Genomic DNA, 24735 nt, shown 5'->3' on the forward strand with positions numbered 1-24735 from the left:
CTATCCTCACACTTGGGAGGTTAAGGCAGAAGGATCGATCAGCCTGGACTACATAGTATGACCTGTTTTTGCAAACTAAACCAAAGCCACGATGCCAGGTATGGGGAGTGCTTCTTTAACTCCAGCCCTCCGGGGCAGGGGGCGATAGAGTCTTTGAGTTTGAAGCCAGCTTGGTCAGTGTCGGGTAGTAGTCACCTTCAAGGCATAGGCGGTAGACCAGAACAGAGCGCTCTTGGTGTCTTGATAGCTGTAGATTCATGCTGCTGTGTAGTGATCTAAATAGGTGCCTTCGCCTGGAGGGCCGAGTGGGCACTGCCACCAAATAACCCTGGCCTGGCGGGGGCTCTCGACTATTGGTCGCAGTGCCCACGACAGAAGTGGTTGATAGGACTCCTGTTCTGTGCATTATTGGTGAGCAGTACTCACACGCGCGGACACTTTTGTGTCTCCACAGATATGGGACTTGGCAGACCCCGAAGGTAAAGGGTTCTTGGACAAACAGGTATATACGCACGCGTGGAGCGGGGAGGGCTGGGGGCCTCTTGGACAAACAGGTATATACGCACTCGTGGAGCGGGGAGGGCTGGGGGCCCCCAAGGCCGGAATGCATGTGCGTCTCTTCCACTGTCTGTTATCCACACAGCTGCCAGGCTCCAGTGAGAGTTCTCCCTGTGGAATGCAGGTCTTTAAGTACACTTAGGCCCCTGACTCAGTGACATGCCTTTGACAGTCTTGTGCCTGTCTCCACTTCTTTACCTGTTTCTGTGGTAGACAGAAGCACCTTGGGGAAAGGGTGCCTGTGGTTCACAGTTCCAAGTACAACCTACTGGGGTGGGGGGGACTGTGTGTGTGTGTGTGTGTGTGTGTGTGTGTGTGTGTGTGTGTGTGTGTGTGTGTGTGTTGGGTGGCGGGCAGTAGGAACCGGAACCTGAAGCAGCTGGTCCCATCCAGTCAGGAACAAATAATAAATGGAACAAGCCAGTACTCAGCTGTTTTTTCCTGTTCCCTCAGTCCAGGGGTGATGCGGTCATACACAGGTAGGCCTCCCCATCTCAGGTAACCCAGGAAAACTCATAAGCCAGCCTGTTTGAAGTAGCCCCTCATTGAGACTTTCTTCCTGAGTAGTTCTCACTGTGCCAGGCAGACTGAACTGTACACCAGCAAGCTGGAGAGTGGGTTCAGCTGTTAGAGTTCAGGCCCCAGTCAGTCCCCATATTTGACAGCTTAACCATCTACAATTCTAGTTTCAAGGGATCAGTGCCCTCCTCTGATGTCTCAGAATACACACACGCACATGCACACACATATCTTTAAACAAAACAAAAGCTGTAAATAATTAAAACATTTTAAGAATTAAGATAAAGTGAATCGTATCTGGTAGGTGGGACACACCTTTAATCCCAACACTAAGTCAATCCCCATTGGATCACTGTGAGCACCAGGCCAGCCAGGGCTACGCAGTGAGACTGTCTCAACACACACACGGACACACAGGGACAAAACAACACAGAAATGTGAGTGTGTGTGCATGCATGTGGCCTATGGAGGTCAGAAGAAGAGGGCAGATTCCCTTGGAGGTAAAGTGACAGGTAGTTGGAAGCTGCCTGATGGGAAATGAGCTCTGGTTCTCTTCATGAGTCACATATGCTCTCAACCATGGAGCCATGGCGTCAGCCTAAAGACTGTTCTATAGCAAAGAAATTTTATTTTTAAAGATTTATTTATTATATGTAAGTACACCCTCATTGTCTTCAGACACACCAGAAGAGGGCATCAGATCCCATTACAGATGGTTGAGAGCCACCATGTGGTTGCTGGGACTTGAACTCAGGACCTCTGGAAGAGCATTCAGTGCTCTAACCACTGAGCCATCTCTCCAGCCCAGCAAAGAAATTTTATGCTTATGTAAAGATGCCAAAAGTAGTTTGGTGGGTTCCTGTGCACCCCTCCTAGCCCCATGTCTGTAACCAGCTCTCCCCAGGGATGCTTATTTACACAGTTCTAACACCATGTCAGACTGCTGTTGTCATAGAACTAAACCAGGACCTGAAGCCAAGGTGGCCATGTTCCAGTGCAGTCTACCATGGAGGTGTATGTAGGACACCCTGACTCCCAGGCTCCCCTGAAGCCCCAGGCTCTGCTCTTGAACATTCTGAGTGGACTTGTGTCTGTCCTTGAAGTGCTGGCATTGGAAGCCTTGCCAGGCTTTGCAGTGCTGTGCTGATAAAGTCGACAAAGCAGTGGCCCTGGCCCTGGGTGCCAGTAGGTTCTCCAGCTCTTCTCCCAGCTGCTGTCTTCTGAGGCTGTTCTTGTGTCCCAGGTTCTTGAGCCTGGCCACCTGCTAGCCACCAGCACCTCCTTCCCTTGAGATTGGGGTATACAGCTGCTTAGTGAAGGTCCTGAGAGCCTGTTGGCGGTTCTGTGGACTATCATACTGCACTTCTCACCTTTCCTCTGACACTATGTGTTCCTGCACAGCATCCGTGGACATGGGTCAGCCATCCATGAAATACTCAGTGTTTGTACTTCTCGGGCCAGAAAAGAAGCTGCCACTATAGGGTCTCACCCTATCTCAGACTCTGTCACTAATAAAGATGACCAAAAGCAGCTGGAGAGGAAGGGGTTTATTTGATTTACCGGTTATAGTCCATTATTGAGGGAAACCAGGGGAGGAACTAGAGGTAGGAGCTGAAGCAGACCATCAGGATCATTGCTCACAGGCTTGTTCCCTATGACTTGCTCAGCCTGCTTTCTTATAAAACTCAGGACCACCAGCCTAGGGGTGGCGCTATGAGAATCATTAATTAGGTAGTTGTTCCACAGGCATGCCCATAGGCCACTTTGATGGAGGCAGTTTTTTGATTAAGGCTCTTTCTTAGCTCACTCTAGTTTGTGTCCAAAGTTGATAGGTCACCACAGAACATGCAGGCACTCAGGACACAGACAGGAGGATTGAGGAAGCTAGAGAGATGGCACAGTGGTTAAGAGTGCTTGCTGCGGGGCTGGGGATTTAGCTCAGTGGTAGAGCGCTTACCTAGGAAGCGCAAGGCCCTGGGTTCGATCCCCAGCTCTGAAAAAAAGAACCAAAAAAAAAAAAAAAAAAAAAAAGAGTGCTTGCTGCTCTGACAGAACTGAATTCAGTTCCCAGTACCCACACCAGACTGCTCACAATTACCTGTAACTCTGACTCCAGGAAACCTGACACTTCTAGACTCTAAGGGTATTTAAAGTGGTGTGCACACACTCGTTATTAAAAGTAGCAAAACTTGTCGGGTGGTGGTGGCAGTGCCTTTAATCCCAGCACTTGGGAGGCATAGGCAAGTAGATCTCCGAGTTGGAGGCCAGCCTGGTCTATAGAACAAGCTCCAGAACAGCCACGGCTACACAGAGAAACTCTGTCTCAAAAAACCAGACCAAGCAAGCAAGCAAAGAACCCCAACAAGGGGCTGGAGAGATCGTTCAGTAGTTAACGAGTTCCTGAGTTCAGTTCCTAGCAACTGAACAGTGGCTCTCAGCCATCTGTGATGGAATCTGATGCCGCCTTCTGATGTGCAGGTGTGCGTGCAGACAGAACATTCTTACATTAAGAAAAAATAGATTAAAAGAAACAGCAAAACTAACTATTAAAAAAGAAAAAGCAGGTCAGCAAGATACTTCCTCTGGTGACAGTGTTTGCTGCCACGCCCAACAACCTGAATTCATTCCCTAGAACAACATGGTGGGAGAGCTGAATCTCCCAAGCTCTCCGACTTTTACATGTACACTGGATGCACGTGACCCCTCCCCATAATAAGTACGTGCAGTTTCTTTAAAAATCTTTAAATCCAGTACCTGAGCTGTGGACTGCTTTGGAGGAATGCTCTTGCCTGGTATTTAAGGCTTTCTGTCCTATTCCCAATCTCACAAAAATGGAAAAACAAAGTAGAATAGGTATGTTTGACCCATCGGTGCACGACTGCCCCGGCGTCTCCTGATCTAGAGGCCGGCTGGCTGGTTATGTCTGGGAAAGGCCCCTTTGCTTGGACTTACTAACGGCCACCAGCCGTGCACTGCAGTCAGCACAGTGGACTAAGAACCTTACAGCCTGCGTTGTGGTGTAGCCTCTTCTTCTTGGGTTTACAGGGTTTCTATGTTGCACTGAGACTGGTGGCCTGTGCACAGAGTGGGCACGAAGTTACCTTGAGCAACCTGGGCCTCACCATGCCACCACCAAAATTCGTGAGTACTCACACTCCTGCTCTCGTGGATGTGCACGTACATGTGAGTGGCAGCTCCATGTTTTCTCTTGTCTTTTCTGTGTTTTAGTCAAGGAGACACACAGCGAGACCCTGTCTCGAGAACAAAACAGAATAAATAGAGTGGACAGTTGGGTGGCACGTACATATGACAGTATTGTGTGCAGTCATCAGCCTGAGTCCCAGTTCTCACCTCCCAAAAGGAGGGCGCTGGGCCTTGCCTTAATCTTTGTTTCTCCGTCACCCAGTCCTTGGCAGCTACCCGTTGTCTTTCTGTGTAGATTTGTCTTTTTGGAACGTTTCTGTTAACGGAGTCATACAGGATGTGGTCTTTGCTGTGGCATTGTTTTCTCAGCCTGCCCACATTGTAGCCTGGATCAGGATAGTGTTACTGCCGTGACCTCTGCTGGGTACAGCTAACGTGTCCACTTTTAGCTGTTCAGAGCCTCGCATAGCTATGAATGGTCACGGGTCTGTGTGCATACCTGTGGCTCACACCTGGGAGGGGAGCTGGGGGGGTCATAGGTCATCCCCATTTGGTGGCCTTCCCGTTTTGGAATAAGATCCTTTTGGTCACGTGTGCTTTTCTTCCTCAGCATGATACCAGCAGCCCACTGATGGCCACACAGTCATCTGCAGAGGCCCACTGGGCCGTGCGGGTAAGTGAGCAGGGACAAGCCGTTCATATTATTTAGAACTTTCTGGAATACATTTGCCTTTTTATGTCTCCACAGTATTGCAGGATCATAGCTGTGTTTTGATTTTATTAGTTTTTAATAATTATTTTATTTTTAACTATTTGTATATTTGTGGTGGGTCTTTGTGCCCTTGGAGACCAAAGATGGGGGTAGGATCCCATGCAGCTGGAGTTACCAGCTATTGTGAGCCACCTAACTTGGGTGTTAGGAACTGTACTTGTGCTCTTAACCTCTGAGCCATCTTTCCATCTCTTCAGTTTTTGTTTCTTTGCTTATTGAGAAAGGGTCTCATGTCATCCAGGCTGATGTCAAACTCACACTGTAGCTGAAGCTGCTCTTGCCTCCCGACCCTCTGCTTCTACCTCTCCAGCACAGAGAAAGTAGCTATGCCTAAGTTCAGCTTGGAAAATGGCTTCTCAGATTTCTTTATTATAGCTGGCAACTGAGGTTTGGAGCAAGGAGCTGAGGATTTGAGCTCTCGGCAAGCGTTTGAGGCTGTGTTGCTTCTATTGGTTCTTCAGGATAGACAGGAGATACCCTGCTCAGGCAACCTTTCAGCCACTCTTTCCTCTCTGAGGTGCCCACCTATCTGCAAAAACCCTTGCTCAGCATCTCTGGTGTTCCTTTTCCACGAATGAGGTGATGTGGTCTCGTTCTCTAGGAAAGAACTAGCAAGCAAGCAAGCATGGTTGCTGTTGTAGTCACTGTCCTGTGGCTACGAGGAGACACGGTGACCTCAGCAAGTCTTTGAAAGGAAAGCATTTAATTGGGACTGGCTTTTAGCTTCAGAGAGTTAGCTCATTATCATCGTGGTGGGAAGAGAGGCTTGGTGCTAGAGTGGTAGAGAAAGCCACTGGGTCTGGCTTGGACTTTTGAAACTTCATAGCTCACCTACAGTGACACTTCCTTCAGTAAGACCTCACCTACCCCAAGGCCCCATCTCTCATTCATACCACCACATTCCATTCTCTGGCCTGCATAGGCTTGTAGTCATCTAATGCAAAATGCATGCAGTCCAGCTTCAAAAGTCTTCATAGTCTAGCACAGTCTCAGCCCTATTTAAAAGTCCAAAGTCTCTTCTGAGATTCCTGCAATCTCTTTCACTGTAATCCCCTATAAAACCAAAATGAAAAACCAAAAAAGCTCACTTTACCAGCACACAATGGCACAGATGTACATTACCTTTCCAAAAGGAAAGAAGGAACATTGTGAGGAAACACAGGACAAGAGCAAGATGAAAACCAGCAGGGCAGACTCCCAAACTCTGCATCCATGTCTGATATCAAAGTGCTTTTCAGTGCTCTTACCCATCCTGCTTGGCTGACTGCAACTCGCTTCTTTCTCACGGGCTGGTGAGAACCAGGGGTTCAACACTCCCTGTTGAAGCTGCATCCCATGGCCCTGGCGTCTGCAACATTTTGAGGTCTCTAAGGCAGTCCAAGCTTCCCCTTCACAGCTTCACACAATGGCCTCTGTAGGCTTCATGCAGGGACACCCCCTACTACCTGTCTGGCCTCAGTGGCCTTCCTTAGTCATGGAGAGAGACTCTATAACCCCTTTCTTGTATCTTTTCCTCCAAAGTCAGAACCTCATAGCCAAAGCTGCCAAGTTCTGCTTTTTAACCTGCGCTGGAACATGGCCTCCTCATTCAGTTACTTCTTCACCAGCTTTCTTTTCTTTGACGGCTTCTTTCACTGCCTAAGCTTGGTTGTCCTGAAATTTTCTCTGTAGTCCAGGCTGGCTTTGAACTCAGAGATCTGCCTGCCCCTGCCTCTGAGTGCTGGGGTTATAGGCAGCGCTACCATGCCTGGCCCTGAACTTTTTTAAAATTCCTTTTCAGAAGCTAGAAGCTTAACTGGGTGGGGTCTTACCTGAGGTCTTGGTGAGCAGTGGACTCGGCCTCATTGCGCTTCCCGAAGCTTTTCTCCTCAAGCTCTACCTTTTATTTTTTCCTTGCTCAGCTCACTCCTTTTTACTACAGATATCTCTGAGAGACCTGCTCTCACTGAAGGGAAGTGGAGGAGGAGGAGTGGATAGGGATAGGGAAGGATCAGGATGAGAAGGGGCAGGGGGAACCGCATGGAGTTGCAGCAGTACAGGAGAGGATAAATTAGTTAAAGCCACCAGCACTAACCGCAGAGCAGAGTCAGTACTCGGTGGCCCTGACGTTTCCTCTGTCAACCCTGTTAGTTCCAAACTCTTTAATTTAGCTTCAGATGGATTTTTCAGAGAAGGGCCACTTTTTTTTTTTTTTTTGTCAAAATATTAACAGAACGGTCTCTAGGCCACATATTAATATTCTTTTTCCACAGTTCAGATCACCCTCAGCACTGTCTTCTGTGCTCCTACTAGGACGGTCCGTTAAACCCCTGCTTAAGTCATTCTACCACTTTCCTCATCCAGAGTCCCAGAGTCCACATTGCAGCAGCAAGCAGCATGGTGAGGACTTCACAGCAGCACCCCAGTTCTTGCTGTGGACTTCTGCTCAGTCACTGTTTCATCACAGTGCCGTAGGCTTGTCATCCCACACTTGGGAACTTGAGGCTGGAGGACAGATCACATGTTCAAGGCCAGCGTGAGTCATATAGGGAAGAACCTGTCTCAAAAACAAAAAGATGGGCTGGCAAGATGGCTTAGTGAAGTGCTGCTGCCAAGTGTGGTGATCCTGGAATCCACTTGGTGGCAGGAAAGACATGTCCTCTGATTGTCACACAAGTACTGTGGGCTGTATGCTCCCACTCAAGTTTGTATATGCACAATAAGTAAGCTAAAACTCGAGATACATGTTTACAAAACCTCTGACTCCTGAACCAGAGTTGGGCCTACACGTGTGGACTGTGGACGCTCTCAGAATGATGGCAGCCCACCCCCATGTTCATGTTCTTCTCCCTTCCTCCTTGGTCCTGTTAGCCAGCTCTTGGGCAGCTTTGAGCTTCTCAGGCAAGGACTTTGCCACCAAGCTACATCCTTAGCCCCGTTAGCTTATTTCTCTGAGACAGGGTGATCTTGAACTCCTGATTCTCCTGCCTCCACCTTGAACTGAGAGCTGGAATTGCAGGTGGATTGTACATGCTAGGGATGGAGTCCAGGGCTTCTGTGCATGCTTTATGAGCACTCTGCCCACCACCTCACAGTACTGGCACTCGTTTCCAAACCTCTTTTTCTGGGTGATGAGATTGACACTCAAGCCTTTACTGTACTGAGCCCCATCACAGCTTGTGTTTGCAGTGTGAGAAGCAAATGTTGGCACTCAGGTTGACATTTGAGCACATTAGGTCCCATTAGGTCCCATTAGGTCTCATTATATAGCACAGGCTGGCTTCAAGCCCTCCATCTTCCTAGCTATGTGTTGAGTGCTGGAATGAGAGGCTGTGCCTTGGTCCTACTAGAGATTGACCTTGGTCATGCTCACTCCAGAGGGAAACATTACCCTGCTGGCCCCTGTTCCCCAGGGCCCCAGGCCCATGGTGCCAGGGAGCTGTTTCTCCCAGACCATAAATTCTCCCTGGAAACCTAGACATCTTGCTTCACTGGTACAGCTGAGCTCTGGGTAGGCAGACCTGGGAATGGATCCATGCTGCTTGCTCTTTTTTTTTTTTTTTCCGGAGCTGGGGACCGAACCCAGGGCCTTGCGCTTCCTAGGCAAGCACCCTACCACTGAGCTAAATCCCCAACCCCCATGCTGCTTGCTCTTATTCAGTCTGACTTCTTCTTCCCTGGTAGGTGGAGGAGAAGGCAAAGTTTGATGGCATCTTTGAAAGCCTTCTACCAGTCAATGGACTACTCTCTGGAGACAAGGTCAAGCCAGTCCTCATGAACTCAAAACTACCTCTGGATGTGCTGGGCAGGGTAAGGGGCTGGGATGGGTGCTTTCCCACCCTGCACTGCAATATGTTTGGCTGTTAACAGTCACCTTTCCCCCACCGTCATGTACTGTACCATCAGGTGCTCCCTGTATATCAGGACTGCTCTTCTGCCCTGGGAAGATGCTGACACCCTTCCTTCCATTCTATGATGGGAGGCGCAAAGGGAGAAGGCTACATACATGTACCTGCAACCAGAGAGCCTGTGCTGAGCCCAGCACACATCCTTCTTTTCTTTGTGTGTTTGCATCTTTCCATTTGTTTGTTTGTTTGTTTGGGTTTTTTTTTGTTTTTTTTTTTTTTCCTTTTTCTTTTTTTCGGAGCTGGGGACTGAACCCAGGGCCTTGCGCTTCCTAGGCAAGCGCTTTACCACTGAGCTAAATCCCCAACCCCCCATTTGTTTTTTTTTTAAAAAAAAAAAAAAAAAAAAGGTGGGGCAGGAGAAATGGCTCAGCAGTTAAGAGCACTGACTACTTTTCCAGAGGTCCTGAGTTCAATTCCCAGCAACCACATGGTGGCTCACAACCATCTGTAATGGGATCTGATGCCCTCTTCTGGTGTGTCTGAAGACAGCTACAGTGTACTCATAAAATTAATAAACAAATCTTTAAAAAAAAAAAAAACCAAAAACGTGGCTCCACAGGAGTGTGCATATATGTGAGGTTCAGAGGACATCTTTGGAAACATTCCTAAGTTGTATCTACTTTTTCTTAGATACAGTCTTTCAGTGGGCCTAGAATTTACCAAGTTCCTGAGCTGAGCTGACTGGCCAGGGAGTCCAGGCATCATCCTGTCTCTGCCTTCCCAGTACTGGGTTTCTAAGTGCATGCCACCACACCCAGCCTTAAAAAACAATTACATCAAAATTTCTTTTTGGGGGTTGGGGATTTAGCTCAGTAGTAGAGCGCTTGCCTAGGAAGCGCAAGGCCCTGGGTTCGGTTCCCAGCTCCGAAAAAAAGAACCAAAAAAAAAAACCAAAAAAAATTTCTTTTTTTCTTTATTGGGTTTCACAATGGAACCTTGGTTGGCTTGGAACTCTTTGTGTAGATAATACTGGTCTTGAATTCATAAAAATCTGCTCAACTATACTTCCACAGTGCTGGAATTAAAGGTGTGTGCCACCGTGCTGCCTGCATTTAAACTCTTAGTGTGTATATGTGTGTAGTATGTGTGTGCCATTGTGTATCTATGAAGGTCAAAGGAAAGCTTGCAGGATCCGATTCTCTCCTACGTGGGGACCAAATTCAGCTTTCCAGGCTTCCAGCAGGCACCTTTACCTGATGAGCCATTTCATTGGCCCTTTTCTGCTTTTTTTTTTTTTTTTTTTTTTTTTTTTTTTGGTAGAAGTGGATCTTTTTTTTTTTTAAATTTATTTTATTTATATGAGTACACTGTAGCTATTTTCAGACACACCAGAAGAGGGCATCGGATCCCATTACAGATGGTTGTGAGTCATCATGTGGTTGCTGGGAATTGAACTCAGGACCTCTGGAAGAGCAGTCACTCTTAGCCACTGAGCCATCTCTCCAGCCCCCTTTTCTGCTTTTAAGGAATTTTTTTTTTTCCTGCCTATCAGTCTGGAGGTTAAGTCACTTTCAGCTCTGTTGCAGGTTTAGAAATAGATTTAGATATTTCATTTTTGGTTTTATCATTTTGAAATAGGGTCTCCTGTCTCCCATATTGGCAGGATGTAACCTTAAACTCCTGATCCACCTCCATAGTGCATTCCTTTGATTTATTTATGTTAAAGCCTCAGTTTTAGTGGATGTGGCAATGCACACCTATAGTTGCAAAAGGCTGAGGCAGGAGGAGCATGAGTTTGAGGCCAGCCGGGTTTGTGTAGCAGTATCCTCCATCAGGAGCCCCTCATCAAAAATGAACTTCAGATTTGTTCATATGAATGCAAAGTGTGTGGCTTCAGCCCCTACTGTGGACTCTGTTCCTCTAGAGGGGCATGCCCAAGATGTCTTCCTGGCAGCTTGCTTCATGGTAATGTGGGTTAGGCCACCTTGTCCCCTGTGGGGCGCTGCTACAGAGGGAAGCAGGTATTTGGAGGCTCCTAGCCTTTAGTAGAGCCTCAAGCACCAAACACTGCAGATCTCGGTGACTTTGACTGTCTCTAATGCCCATTAGAGGTGCCTCTGTCTCCCAAGTTCTAGAACTGCACAATACCTGTCTGGTTACATTCAAAATAGACTTTAAAGTCTATGCTGCTGGGGCTGGAGAGATGTCTTGGGGCTTCAGAGCACTGCAGAGGACCCAGGTCTGACTCCAGTTTCTGTTGGAAGGGTTGCCTGGGAAAGAGAGCGCGCTGTGGGACGGTACAGTCTTGACCTTGGTCCTCAGTGCTCAGTCGGAGGGTGGTTTTCACAGAGCTGCAGGGGGTCTGGGCTGTTGTTTCCATTTCTTGTTTTGATCATTTTAGGTAGGGTCTTAGTTACTGTTCTGTTGCTGTGAAGGGACTCCATAAACAAAGCAGCTCTTATAAAGCATTAACTGGGGCCTGCGTCCAGTTTCGGAGGTGTAGTCCATTATGGTCATGATGATCTTCATGGTGGAAGCATGGCAGCAGGCAGGCAGATGCAGTGCTGAAGCTGAGAGACACATCTGGTCCACAGGCAGAGAGGCAGGCAGAGACCTGACATGAACTTCTGACACCTCAGAGCTTAACCTTGCAGTGACACAGCTCTTCCAGCAAGGCCACATCTCCTCATGCTCCCCTAGCAGTTCACCAACTGAGGACTCGGTTTGCAAATACATGAGCCGGCGGGGCCATTCCCACTCAGCCCACCACAGATAGGATCTTGCTATACAGCCAAGACGGGCCTGGAACTCTCTGTGTAGCCCAGACTGGCCTGTGCTGTGTAATCCTCTTACTTCAGCCTCTTGTCACAGACTAGTTCTTAAATGCCTTTTCTTTTCATTTCTTTTCGTGTGTGTGTGTGTGTGTGTGTGTGTGATGTGTGTGTGTGTGTGTGTGTGTGTGTGTGTATGTGTTCGTGTGTGTGATGTGTGTGTGATGTGTGTCTGTGTATGTGTTCACGTGTATGGGTGTGTGTGTGATGTGTGTCTGTATGTGTTCACGTGTGTGTGTGATGTGTGTGTGTTTATGTGTTCATATGTGTGGGTGTGTTAGAAGACAGGTATACAGCTCCATAAGGGCCTGTGATGGCTTTGGTCTCATGCTTGTGCTGGGTGAACCTCACAGGCCCTTCTTATGTCACCCTCCTGGATCTGGCTGTCTCCTTTAGGTCTGGGACCTCAGTGACATTGACAAGGATGGACATTTGGACCGAGATGAGTTTGCTGTGGTAAGTCCTCTGTGTCTTGTTCCTACCTTGCTGAGACCTAAGGAAGTTCTCACATTGGTGGGTGCTGCAGCCTTGTGTTTTAAAATGTTTATTTTTACATCATCCCAGTACTTAGAAAAGGTTCAGGAGTACAGGAGAGCTCCAGAGTCTCTCATCCAGTGTGATTATCTTACATTGCCTGCTTCACCCTCCTTCCTCTCTGTCTTTGTGTGCTGGCCTGGAACTTGATCTATAGACCAGGCTGGCCTCGAATTCAGACATCTACCTGCCTCTGCCTCCCAAGTGCTAGGATTAAAGGCCTGTGCCACCACTGCCTGGCCTACTTTTGTTTTTTTGAGACAAAGTCTCAGGTAATTGAAGCTGATCTTTTTGTTTGTTCTTTTCTGTTTTCTTCTTCTTCTTCTTCTTCTTCTTCTTCTTCTTCTTCTTCTTCTTCTTCTTCTTCTTCTTCTTCTTCTTCTTCTTCTTCTTTTTTTTTTTTTTTTGAGACAGGGTTTCTCTGTGTAGGCTGACCTCAAACTCAAAGTTCTGCCTGCCTCTGTCTCTCAAGTCCTGGGATTAAATGATTAAAGGCTTAAGCCACCACGACCTCCTCGAAGATGGTCTTGACCTCTTGATTCTCCTGTCTCTATCTCCCAAGTTCCAGAATTATAGGCATGTACAGCACCTGGCTTTCCAGTTACATTTTAAAATAGATTCTGAAATCTGAGGTTGGGGCTGGAGACGTGTCTTCAGGCTTAAGAGTACTACAGAGGACCTGGTATTGCAGGGCTCACAGGGCTCGCAGGGCTCTTGTGAACCCACCTGAGGTACAAATAAGACATGGAGACATTTATGTAGTTTTGCTGAGCTCTGAGACCTGCCGTATGGCTAGCTCTTTAACTCCCTGCTCTGCTCCAGTCCATATCTGTTCCCTTCCTTGTCCTCTTCAATTTTCCCCGCTTCTGCCTGTATCTGTCATATGGCTCCTCTCCACCTAGCTCTTCCTGCTCTAGCTATTGTCTGTCAGCTCTTTATTGTAATCAGCAGTGAGACAACACTTCCTAGTTTTCTTAGATCACCTTTAGGCATCAAGGAGATTGCCTGACCTTCATGGTTTGGGCAGATGGGAAACCAGCATTTTCTCTCTGCTGGTACAGTAATCAACAATTGAAAATGCAGAGACATATCTTATTACAGTGTGAGGAAGGTCATCCCAACAACCCTGGTTGGTTCCCAGCTTCCACATGTGACTTGGTGGTTCACAGTGGTCTCTAACTCCAACTCCAGGGTATGTGATGCCCTCTCCTGGCCTCCATGGGCACTATACACATGAAGTGTACAGACAGATAGGCAAAACACTCATAGATATAAAGATAAACTTTTAAAATCTGGTTTTGCCAGTGTGCCTATCATCCCAGGACTCAGAAGACTGAGCAGGAGGTTTGGAATTTGGGTCCTGCCTTGACTTCATACCATAGCTTTGTCTCTGAATAAATAAGTATGTAGACAGTGTCTCTCCTTCGTCTGCAGTGCAGTAACTCCCTGCTGTCTCCTTTGGGGGTCACACTCTGTGTCAGTATCTGTATACCTCCAGACTTTATAAGCCCTGTAGCTGGTGGCCACACCGCCTGCTGAAGGAAGGTGTGAGTGCCTAGAGACCCAGGCAGATCTATTACATACGCGCGCTCTACTTTTCCCTGTGTATCCTTAGCTGTTGTGGCTTTGATTGGTAGTAGAGTAGTAATGGTTGTAGTGAGGCAATTACAGCAAAGACTGGGCTGTTGACTGAGTAGAGTGCTTGTCCAGCACGCAAAAGTTCTGTGGACACAGCAGGAAGGTCAGAAGTCCAAGTGTCCTCAGCCGCTTGAGCGTGAGGCCGTCCTGTCTCACACCAGTCATGGCAGTGTGCTCTAGTAGAAGTGCTAGCAATGTGGGGTTTTTATTTGTGGAATTTTCTGCATAGCATTTGCCGACCTTGGGAAGGAACAGACAGTGACTGTGTGCTGTGTCTGGATGGCTTTCTTCTACGTTCACTTCAACTGCCCAAATTGGATATGTCTCGAAGAAGCAGAGGAGGCTGATGCCTCAGAAAAGATTAGCAGCTTCCTTAGAGCCTCTAGGAATCCCCATGGCTCCCAGACTGCATGAAGCCCTCTTTGTCTTTCTCTTCTCATTGGCACCACAGGCTATGCACTTGGTATACCGCGCCCTGGAGAAGGAACCAGTGCCCTCCGTTCTGCCCCCGCCCCTCATCCCACCCTCCAAGAGGAAGAAGACGGTATTTGCAGGCGCTGTGCCTGTCTTGCCTGCCAGCCCCCCACCCAAAGACAGCCTCCGCTCCACACCATCCCATGGCAGTGTAAGCAGCCTCAACAGCACAGGCAGCCTGTCCCCAAAGCACAGCGTCAAGCAGACTCAGGTCAGTGCCCACGGCTGCTTCTGAATTGTTTCTCATCAGCAAAGACAGAAAGCTTTGATCAATTTTTATATTTTTTAAAAACTTTACTAGAGGATGGGGCTGGAGAGGTGGCTTAATGATTAAAGAGTACTGAATGCTCTTCCAGAGGACCAGGTTCAATCCCCAGCACCCACATAGCAGCTCACATCAGGTCTGCACTTGTGTGTGTGGTATATAGATGCATGCAGGCAAAACACCATACACATAGAATAAATAAGTAAAGGAAACAAAAAAGAACCTTAATTACTGTGATTCAGAATGAGCTTTCTTTCAGGTAAGTGAAATTGCTCCCTGGTTTATGTGGAGCCTGGACTCCAGGACCCCAGGCTGTCAGTGCTCTCTATTGCTCAAGTCCTCGTTGAAGTGATCCAGTGTCTTATAGAGCCTGGGCATGCCCCTAGCCTCACCTCACTGAGAGCAGACTCCCTCGTTTGTTCATCTGCTTATATGTGTGCGTTTGTTTAAGGATGTGCACACATCTTTGTTGGGAGTCCACAGAAGGTATCAGGTGTCCTCCTCCATCACTGTCTCTCCACTCCTTTGAGGCAAGGTCTCTTCTTGGTCCTGGGGCTCTCTTTCCTGGCTGGGCTGGTAGCACACCGAGGGGTCTTCTCGACTCTGTCTCTTGGCGCAGGAGCTGCGGGCATTGCAGGAGGCCCTGCTTGTTGTTTGTGAGGTGGTTCTAGAGTCCACACTCGTGATTATGCATCGAGCAGTCTTAACCACAAAGGAAGCCCCTGCCCTTGCCCCTGTTCTCTGTTTTCAATGCCCTGAGGCTTCATGAAAGAATGAGGTTCTTCTACTCTGAGGCTGTGGCACTGCCTGCTGTTTTCTGTATTTGCATTTCTTTATTGACCATGTGAGCACATGGGTGGGTAATGCCATAGCAGGTATGTGTGGCCTGGGTTCAGTGCAACACCTTCTAACCGCAGGCTTGTCCCCTAACCAGCATTGACACACATCAGTGTGCCTGGCTCCGGCTCTCAGGCAAGAACTTATTTTGTTGGTACAGTGTGTAGGACTTTCAGTGAAGAACATACCATGATCTGGGTGCTGGGAAGGCTGTCCTGGAGGGGACATTATTTCCCTGTCTCATGAACATTTGGGACAGAGAAATAATGGCTGCACAGCTGTGACATCAAGTGGGGCATTATTAGTCAAATTAAGATGGGGATAGTGTTTGGGAGGATGTGCTTGGGGTCTGTGTACATGTTGAGAAAGCAGTGAGAGCTTTGGTGTCCACAAGGCTTCAGTAGTTAGCAGGTACTGACTGCCTCTTGGGCCCAGAGCGGCATAGGGAATGACTGCAGCACAGAGCAGTCAGTAGCAGATAAATGTATCCAGTGGTCAGTAAGACTGGGTCTTGCTTTAGTTCCAGGCTGGCCAGGAACTCCTAATCTTCTGGCTTCAGACTCACCAGAGCAGAGGGATAATCTTGGTAAAAATCAACAATAAAAATAACAGGAACTGGTCAGCGTGTGCAGAGATTAGCAGCTGCAGTTTCTTCCTGGAAGTTTCTATCCTGAGACTGTCTCCAGTTCACCATCCCATATGTTGTGGTTCTGGGTTTACAGGGAGCAAAAAATGGTAGCAGCAGAGAGTCCCAACTAACTGATCCGAACTTCATTGTATGCTTGTCTGTGTGTCTGACCTTTTTTTATTCTCTCTGCTCCTAGCCAGGGTCCTGGACAGGGCTGCATGGTCCTGACACTGTCAGTGAGAACTGTAAGCTGAGCTGAGGACTGGGACAGGGCTCACAGATAAGTCACTCTGTTGTAACTGTTTCAGCCACCAGTGGCCTGGGTTGTGCCTGTAGCTGATAAGATGCGCTTTGACGAGATCTTCTTGAAGACAGACCTGGACCTTGATGGCTATGTGAGTGGCCAGGAAGTTAAGGAGATCTTCATGCACTCAGGCCTCACACAGAACCTTCTAGCACACATCTGGTAATGATGGAAATGTTCCAGCTCTGAGAGGCTGGAAAAGAGGGTGGGGAGGGCTCCCATTTTCCAGGTGACTATACAGGAGGTAGGGTCAGCCCTTATCTGTACTGGAGAGCTATGTCTTCTCCACAAGCCTTACCTTGCCACAAGCCACCTGTAACAGTCATTCTGCCTGCCACTTTAGTAAGCTCAGTGAGGCCTTGGTCGTTCCAGTGAGGCCCCACTTGGAAGAGCACCACAAACATTCCAAGTTCATCGCACTGAAGTTGAGTGGGGCACCAGAGTGTAATTGTGGGGGGCAGCCGCATTGCCAGTAAACGTCAGCCAGGTGTGCTGGTGACCCCAAGCTGGTCCTCTTCAGTAAACTTTCTATACTCTGTGGACCCTGGGACCTCTTGAGACCCCAGGCTACATGAGATTAGGTCAGAATGTCGTACAGGGATTGGGAGGTATAGATGAGAGGCCCTTCCAAATCCTACTCTCCTGTGGGGAACTGTTTTATTAGGGTTTCTATTTTTGTGATAAATCATCGTGACCCAAAACAGTGTGGAAATGGCTTGTTTCTGTTTACATTTCCAGATCACAGTACATCACTGAGGGAAGTCAGGCAGGAACCTGGAGGCGGGAGCTGAAGCAGAGGTCATGGAGGAGTGCTACTTACTGGCTTGTTCCCCATGGCTTGCTCAGTCTCCTTATGCAGCTCAGAACCACCTACCCAGGGTTGGCACCACCCATAATGAAATTTCCCCCCATCAGTCATTAGTGGAGAAAATGCCCCCACAGAGCTGCCTACAGGCCAGTCTGATGAAGACAGTGTCTCAAGAGTCCCTCCCTAGATATCTCTAGGTTTACAAAATTCACAAAGCCAGCCAGCACAGGGACAGTCACCAGCCATCAGGCTGGATCTCCAGGTTCCCTTGTAAGTAGTCACAGCTGTTGTAATGTAGGTGGTGGCCACTGTATAACAAACACTTGGTGCTGGGTAAGGGAGCTGCCTTCATCCTACCTGTGTTAAGTGCTGAACAGAGCTGACATCTCAGAGTGGGGCTCCTTCTGAAGGTAACTAGCATGGTCCAGGTTATTGTTAGCTTGTTTTAAACCTGGCTGCTTTCTGACTGGATCAGGGAACTGAACCGGTCACGTGATAGCCAGAAAGAACCATCTTGAGTAATCCTAGCCAGGTAGGTAGCCAGCCCCAAGGGTTAGGGGCCACTCAGTCTCCTCTTCAGCCAGGCTGCTTGCTTCTTCAGAAGAAACTGTTGCACCCAAGTGCAGGAGCCTCTGCTAGCAGCCTAGGCCTGCTTTGTGATGATCCTCTGCAGGGAGCTGCTGCAGAGTGGGCCTGTGAAGGCCTTGTGCTCATCTCTGACTGCAGTTTAACACCAGCAGTCAAAGTGCTTGCCCTCACCAGGCCATGCACTGCCAGCTCGTCTAGGGTACTCCCGTTTTCCCTGGTTCAACACGAGACACAGAGAGGTCTGAGGCAAGCTCATAGTGTTGAAGACATTGTGGGCAGGGAGTATATCTTGAGACCTCATTGGAGTGCAGCTCTCACCAGAGGCCATACACAGCCTCCAAATCTATAAAGTAAATACGGATGAGACAGTATCTATCCCTTCCCCATCTGCTCCGGGACTGATGGTCTGTGCTGGGCACTAGCATCTCTGGAGTACCTTGAACAAGATGAACCAAGAAAGCCTTGACCCTCAGAGTCAGCTGGAGAGGTGTGTATTGTGGGGAGGGTTCCTTTCTGAGAGCAGGTTCTGTAGGCCAGAGTGTCACTCCCACACACCTGTGGCCATCCTTAAGGTCATCAGCATAAATGGGAACATGGAGGCAGTGCGTAGCCAGGGCTTGCCGTGGTCCTGTTAGGCTTGATACTCGGGTGGTTCAGGGTAGGTGGCAAGTGCAATTGTGATGTGTAATTGCACCCCACATCTTTCCTAGGGCCCTGGCCGATACAAGACAAACGGGCAAGTTAAGCAAAGAGCAATTTGCGCTAGCAATGTATTTCATTCAGCAGAAGGTCAGTAAAGGCATCGACCCTCCTCAAGTCCTCTCGCCTGACATGGTGCCACCCTCGGAGAGAGGCACTCCCATTCCAGTGAGTAGTCCAGCATCCTTGTTTCTGTTCTTTCACCACCTACTAGAAGGTGGCACTGGTGCCCCAAGACCCACCCCCACCTCCCAGTCTTCACTCTCCTAGGCCACATTTGGGGCTGGGCGCTGGGGGCAGGGGATCCTTTGATTGGGTCACCTGGAGTATTGTTGGGCCAGTGGCCTGTGCTCTGGTCCTGACGTATAAGCCGCTGCACCCTGTGACTCTGAAGTTTTGATCCTAGGACAGTTCAAGTGCTCTTGGGTCAGGAGAGTTCACTGGTGTGAAAGAGCTGGATGACATCAGCCAGGAGATCGCACAGCTGCAGAGGTACGTGGCTGCCTGCTTTCTGGTGACTCCAGTGCCGCAGCCTTATGTCTGTGCCCCCATAATAAGCCTTTGAGGGAGGGGAGAACATGTCTCGGATTGCTTCTGTTTGGATCATTGTTGCTCTGAGTCTGTATTATGCAGGTAGCCTCAGACAGGTTGTGGCTACATAGCTGCCTAGGGATACAGACAGCCGAGAGGAGAGTCCAGCACATAGCTTAGGTGACAGACCTGCTGTACACACTGGGCCAGTTCCTCACTGCCTCTTTATCAGAAGCCAACCACTGCCATACACTCCACACTCCCCTGGCTCCCCTATCCCAGTTTTGCTTTCTATTCCTGTCCTCCAGGACATCCTTCTCACAGTCTTGTCCCTGTAGTACTGGATGGTGTTCATCTGCAGTTCTTAGGCCTGTGTCATGTCTCTCATGGTTGAGTGGTTCATCAGTGTGGACTACTGAATGCCTTTCTTTGACTGGGTGTGGGATGTAGGGAGTGACAGTCACAACTGAGCAGCGTGGTGACATGAGTATAATAGCTCTTAAGGAGGGGTGCAGGTGCCTGTGCCAGCCGTCTGTGGGCATTAGACCCCAAGGGGAAGGTGCATCCCTGAGTTTCTCACTGGGTCCTGGCTGCTCTGGGTCCAAGCTCGCCATTTCCTTCATGAATATCAGCTGGGGACCCCTTGCTAATGCTCGTGACCACTCTTACTCCATCCTGTGCCTCCTGAACTTCCCTTATTACCTGGGAGCCTCCATTTTCCTGTTTGACTGTTAGATAGTGATGACGCTGTGCTCTAATGCAGTGAGCACTGAGACTGAGGCCTCTCATGCAGGTTCTGCTGTGTCCTAGTGTGGGGAAGACTATTGGTTAGTCTAGGAGAATTGTTGTAAAAAGTACCCGAGGCTAGCTCCTACATAAAGAAGGGCTTCCTTAGCTTAGTTTTAGAAGCTGATCTGTCTGGCCTCTGGTGAGGACTTCAGACATGGTGTCTTGGTGAAATAGGACCATTGTGTGGCAAGCCTGAGGGACCATTCTGTATGGGGATGTGTAGGTTCAGGCCTAAAGTCAGGATGAAACCTCTGCTGTGCAGTGCCGACTGTTTTCATGCCTTGTTTCTGCAGAGAGAAATATTCACTGGAACAAGACATCAGAGAAAAGGAAGAGGCAATCAGACAGAAAGCCAGCGAAGTACAGGTGTGGCTGCTATGTCTCAGCTCAGGCCTACGGAATAGGATAATGTCAGAATCGTGTGCTGGATGCATGACAGTGCTTGGGACAGCCTTGGGATTGTGATGTGTTTTGCTTCCTTGGTGGCACTGGGCACAGGACTGGGGGGTTTCACTCATACCTGGTCGGCACCAAGTGTAGAAGAACCCCAAGCCTCTTCTGTGTTCAGGTGTCAGAAACAGAACCTAGGGCCTCATGCTTACCCTTGGCGGGCACAGGGATGGAGCCCCTCCCCACACAGGTTACCGTGCTGAACCACAGTCCAGCTCAGCGTCTGCTTTTAATCTCTTATTTAAAAGACCAGTGTCAGTCAACACCCACCCATTTCCATAGGAATTACAAAATGACCTGGACCGAGAAACTAGTAGTCTGCAGGAACTTGAGGCTCAGAAACAGGATGCTCAGGACCGCCTGGATGAGATGGACCAGCAGAAGGCTAAGCTGCGGGACATGCTGAGTGACGTGCGGCAGAAATGCCAGGATGAGACCCAGACGGTGAGTCCACAGTGTGGCCAGTGTCCCTGACAGCTTTTACCAACAGGTGACGAAATGCCAGCTGGGAAACATCTATGCACCTGAGGCCTGATCTGTGGTCAGCCCCTCTGTCCCTAGGGATCAGGTCGCAAAACTGCATGACTTTAGTAGCTTTGCTCCGAGGTCCGACAGTAGGGGACAGGGCTGCGGGTGCCTCCGCCTTCTGCTGTGGCCCCTTTTATCACACGTGATCTGCTTCCTCTAAACGTGCATCGACCTCTGGCTGTGCAGACTCCTTATGCTTTATGCTCACTCAGTTTTATTTCAGGCTTGGATCTGGCACCGTTACCCACTAGCCATCTCCCTAGCTCCACAACAGTGAGAAAGCAAGCTTGGTGTCTGTCTGTCTGTCTGTCATTCTGTGCCCTGACTTGTGAGTCCTTTTGGCTCTCACTTCAGATCTCATCATTGAAAACCCAGATCCAGTCTCAGGAGTCAGACTTGAAGTCCCAGGAGGATGACCTGAACCGGGCCAAGTCAGAGCTGAATCGGCTGCAGCAGGAGGAGACACAGCTGGAGCAGAGCATCCAGGCTGGGCGCGCGCAGCTGGAGACCATCCTCAGGTCCCTGAAGTGCACACAGGATGACATCAACCAGGTACTTTGACAGGGATGGGTCAGCAGTGCGGGTGCGGTTAGCTGCTGAGCACTGTGTAGAGTGTGGCTCAGGGTGCCCGCCTCCCTGTCCTGTGAGTGCTGGCCCTTTCCAGGAAGCCAGGAGAAGCTCTGAGCCTGCCCTGTCCTTCTGAATATGGTGGTCATTGGTCTGCATGTGGTTTCTGGGATGCAGGCTACAGACAGGGTCGATGCCCTTAGCATACAGCAAAGGAAACCAGTGTCCTGTAAACTGAAACTGTCTGCTTGTCTTCAGACGAGAAGCTGACTGGGCAATGTGAGCGCTTCTCTGATCTCGGTGGCTTCATGTCTTGTGTTGTGTTGTGTAGACAGTATTTCCATGGGGTTATTTTCAGGGTTCTTCCTCCCGGTCTTCAGAGACTGTTCCTTGGAGATGGCCTAAGATACTTGCAGACATTGCTAATAGAAGGAATGGTTGTTGGTTGTAACAGAGGATCTCAACTGTGTAACCTCTGCAGGTCTGGAACTCACTGTAGACCACACTGTCCTTGAACTCGTAGAAATCCACCTGCCTCTGCCTCTTGAGTGCTGGGATGAAAGAGGTGCATGTGACCATAGCCAGTATCATTTTGTTGTGGTGGTGGTTTGGTTTGGTTTCAGTTTTTTGGATTATGGGTTTTTTTAAACTGTTCTTGAGATAGGTTCTCATCACATAACTCATATCAGCCTTGAACTCGTGATCAGTCTTCCTTCCTAGGCTGCCTTCTGGTTCCTACTCCCCCTCTTATCTTTTGTCAGCCATGCAGATATATACAGTGAGTTTCATTATGGCATGGGGTCCTTTCACAGGACCAGTGCCTCCTGTCTAGTGATACAGCTTGGGCAGGGCAGTTCTTCCCTATGTGTTTGACCCCTCAGGGAAGGAAGGCATCTTGCTGGCTGCACCTGCAGCTCCTTTGATATCCATGGTGTTTGTCTTGTAGGCAAGAAGCAAGCTGTCCCAGCTACAGGAAAGCCACCTAGAAGCTCACCGGAGCCTGGAACAGTACGACCAGGTGCCTGATGGGGTCTCTGGTACCAGCCTGCCTGACCTGGCCACCTTGAATGAAGGCATCTTGCTGGCAGAGAGGGGCGGCTTTGGAGCCATGGTAAAGGTCGAGTAAGAGTCTCCAGGTCCACGTGGGCTCTGCTGCAGCTGTAGATCTGCTTACAACAATATCTGGCTATCTGCCTGCGCAGGGCCCAGGGCTGGTGGCCAAGTTCCTCCTGTCATCTAGAAACTGTGAGGCCCAGGAGTTCCATCTCCTCAGAAGTGTTTCTTTTGGGCCAATTGCCCAAATGTGGAGGGCAAACCTAACCAAAGCTAGTGTGGTCCCATGCTATGGGAGCCCGGTGCTCTACTGATGCAGCCTTGGGTGTAAATGTATGTCATTCACGTCAAGTGATTCTGAGATGGAGAAACAGGCTGCATGTGCAGCTCGGTGGTGAGCACTGCACGCTCCAGTTCTTCCACCCTGCACCACTCACTAAGCACCATAGCACATCTGCCCTCCAGATGCTGTGCGGTCAACTGTTGGCTGGCCTCTGGGAGGACCTCAGCACTGTGTGGCCACACTGCATCGATGCTCAGCGATGTGATCCTTCTCTAAGGTTGTCAGTGCCCCTTGTTGCAATCATCAGCCCCAACTCAGGGAAGTCTGTGGTTGAACCTGCAGGTCCTGGTATCTGGGGTATTATGCTACTCTTAACCTCTTGGCTGCCTCATCTTCCAGGGCTCTGCTTTGCTCTAGCCCTGCTGCTTTCTCTCTTCGTCCCTCCCCTCCTGTGGTCGCCACTTACCTTGCACTCTAAACACAGCCACCTTCCCTCTCTCTTCTCTTTCTTTCCCATTCAAGAACTCAGGAGAAGCCTGTGCTTCCCCTGAACCACTTAGGAGGTGCTGTTTGTACTTCTGCCCGTCTCTAGTGTCTGCCCACCTGGAGGCCTCCTTTACTCTTAAACTCATAAGTAGGTGGCTCCTGCCTACCATGGGCATCTGTCCATGGACTTCCCATGGATTCCTTGCTTTTTGGCCTATGGCCAATGCGTGTTTCCATCTTACAACTGCGGTCTCCAGCTCCATCCCATCACTGTCCCCTGTGCAGCTGGCTTACCAGAGGCTCACTGTGTTCTGGGCCAGGGAAATGCTCCCTCTAAGCCTCCCCTTGTGGATTGTTTGGTCGGTCAGTCAGTGGGCTGGTCTGTCTGTCTGCCTGTCTGCCTGCCTTTCTCTCTCTCTCTCTCTCTCTCTCTCTCTCTTTCTCTCTCTCTCTCTTTCTTGGTTTGTCTGTCTGCTTTCTTTCCTCTTCCTCCTCTTCCTCCCTTCCCCTCCTCCTTTTTCTCTTTCTGAGACGGCATCACTGTGCAGCCCAGGCTGCGGTGGGACTCCGGAGATCCCAGTTGCAGGGATTAAAGGTGTGTGCCAGGTTCTCCTGTAGCTTTTATCACATCCTAGGCTGCATCTTAGCAGTGGGTGACAGTTTACAGGTAGTGTCATTTCTACCACCGCCAGAGCCTTTTGTACATGGTTATTTTTGTCCATTGTCTAACCAGGTAGAGTTTGCATGGCTAACTGTCATTTGTACAGTGTAACCATCAGATAACCTAGAAACTCAAGACTTGTTTCTGAAGGAACCCACATCTTGTATTTAAAAAAAAAAAATGGGTTGTTTCCATTTCTTAATAAACAGTTTGAAGCAAGGTCTTTGTTCAGTGTTCCATCTGGGGCTGTGGAGCAGAGCATGCTCTGTCCATCCGTTCTCTTTGTGGGGTGCAGCTAGGGCCCGCGCTTACAAAGAACTGTGCAGCCAGAGTCGTACCTCTGGAACTTGCTATAGGTGATTCTTGAGCCACTGAGCTGAATGTTAAGTTCCCATGGTACAGTTGCCCAAGAGGCAATCGGATCCTTGGCCATGTTCACTTCTGTGTATCTCCTTAATTACTTTTTCCTTTCACTGTGCTGTAGGCTGAGCGAGGCCTCACACATGTTAGCAAGGACTCACCACTGACCCTTGTGCCCAGCCCAAAACCGTGTTTATTTCTTGTGACTGGTAGAAGACTCTTCCTGGACTCCCAGCCAGCCCACACAGCAGAAAGAAAGCCATACACCATCCCAGTTTGTCACTCTGACTTATCGGACAGATTGGCTACTTGGCTACTCCCAGCCCCAGGAACATGGAGGAGCCAGGGTTATGGGCGCCCTCCCAGCAAGGATCTGAAATAAGAGCTGCTTAGCAACAACTTGTGCTAGGACAGAAGTACTTACTTCAGGACAGTTGGTGGGAGCACCAGCATTGGCCCTACATAACACACTTCATTTTGTTTGTTTTTTTGAGACATGGTCTCATGGTGTAGCCATGGCTGTCCTGGAACTCATACATGAAGACCAGGCTGGCCTTGGGCTCACAGACATCCATCTGCGTCTGTCTCTAAGTGCAGAGGT

At 49.2% G+C, this 24735-nt stretch overlaps 1 protein-coding gene and 1 long non-coding RNA gene across 37 annotated transcripts in view; one reads left to right on the forward strand and one right to left on the reverse strand.

Annotated features, from left to right (window-relative positions):
* Window positions 1-24735, forward strand: part of Eps15l1 (epidermal growth factor receptor pathway substrate 15-like 1) — a 172581-nt gene that overhangs the window by 15417 nt on the left and 132429 nt on the right. For 12 of the 36 annotated variants that reach the window (NR_199186.1, XM_087588597.1, XM_087588598.1 and 9 more), the window contains 13 exon segments: window positions 455-502; window positions 4123-4218; window positions 4832-4894; window positions 8657-8782; window positions 12048-12107; window positions 14275-14508; window positions 16336-16493; window positions 18438-18594; window positions 18833-18918; window positions 20040-20112; window positions 20479-20640; window positions 21079-21276; window positions 22238-22402. Coding sequence is in view for 32 of the 36 variants with exons in the window: in XM_087588597.1 (XP_087444723.1) it covers window positions 455-502; window positions 4123-4218; window positions 4832-4894; window positions 8657-8782; window positions 12048-12107; window positions 14275-14508; window positions 16336-16493; window positions 18438-18594; window positions 18833-18918; window positions 20040-20112; window positions 20479-20640; window positions 21079-21276; window positions 22238-22402 (1626 nt within the window). In the remaining 4 variants the exon portion in view is untranslated. 36 annotated transcript variants of the gene reach the window in all.
* On the reverse strand, window positions 81-4539 carry LOC148000420 (uncharacterized). Its single transcript, XR_015640255.1, has 2 exons — window positions 4429-4539; window positions 81-4328 (listed from the first exon to the last, which is right to left on the reverse strand). It is a non-coding gene; the product is annotated as an uncharacterized LOC148000420 (long non-coding RNA).

The sequence above is a fragment of the Rattus norvegicus genome, chromosome 16 (assembly GCF_021556685.1).
Source record: "Rattus norvegicus strain SHRSP/BbbUtx chromosome 16, alternate assembly SHRSP_T2T, whole genome shotgun sequence".
Lineage (NCBI taxonomy): Eukaryota > Metazoa > Chordata > Mammalia > Rodentia > Muridae > Rattus > Rattus norvegicus.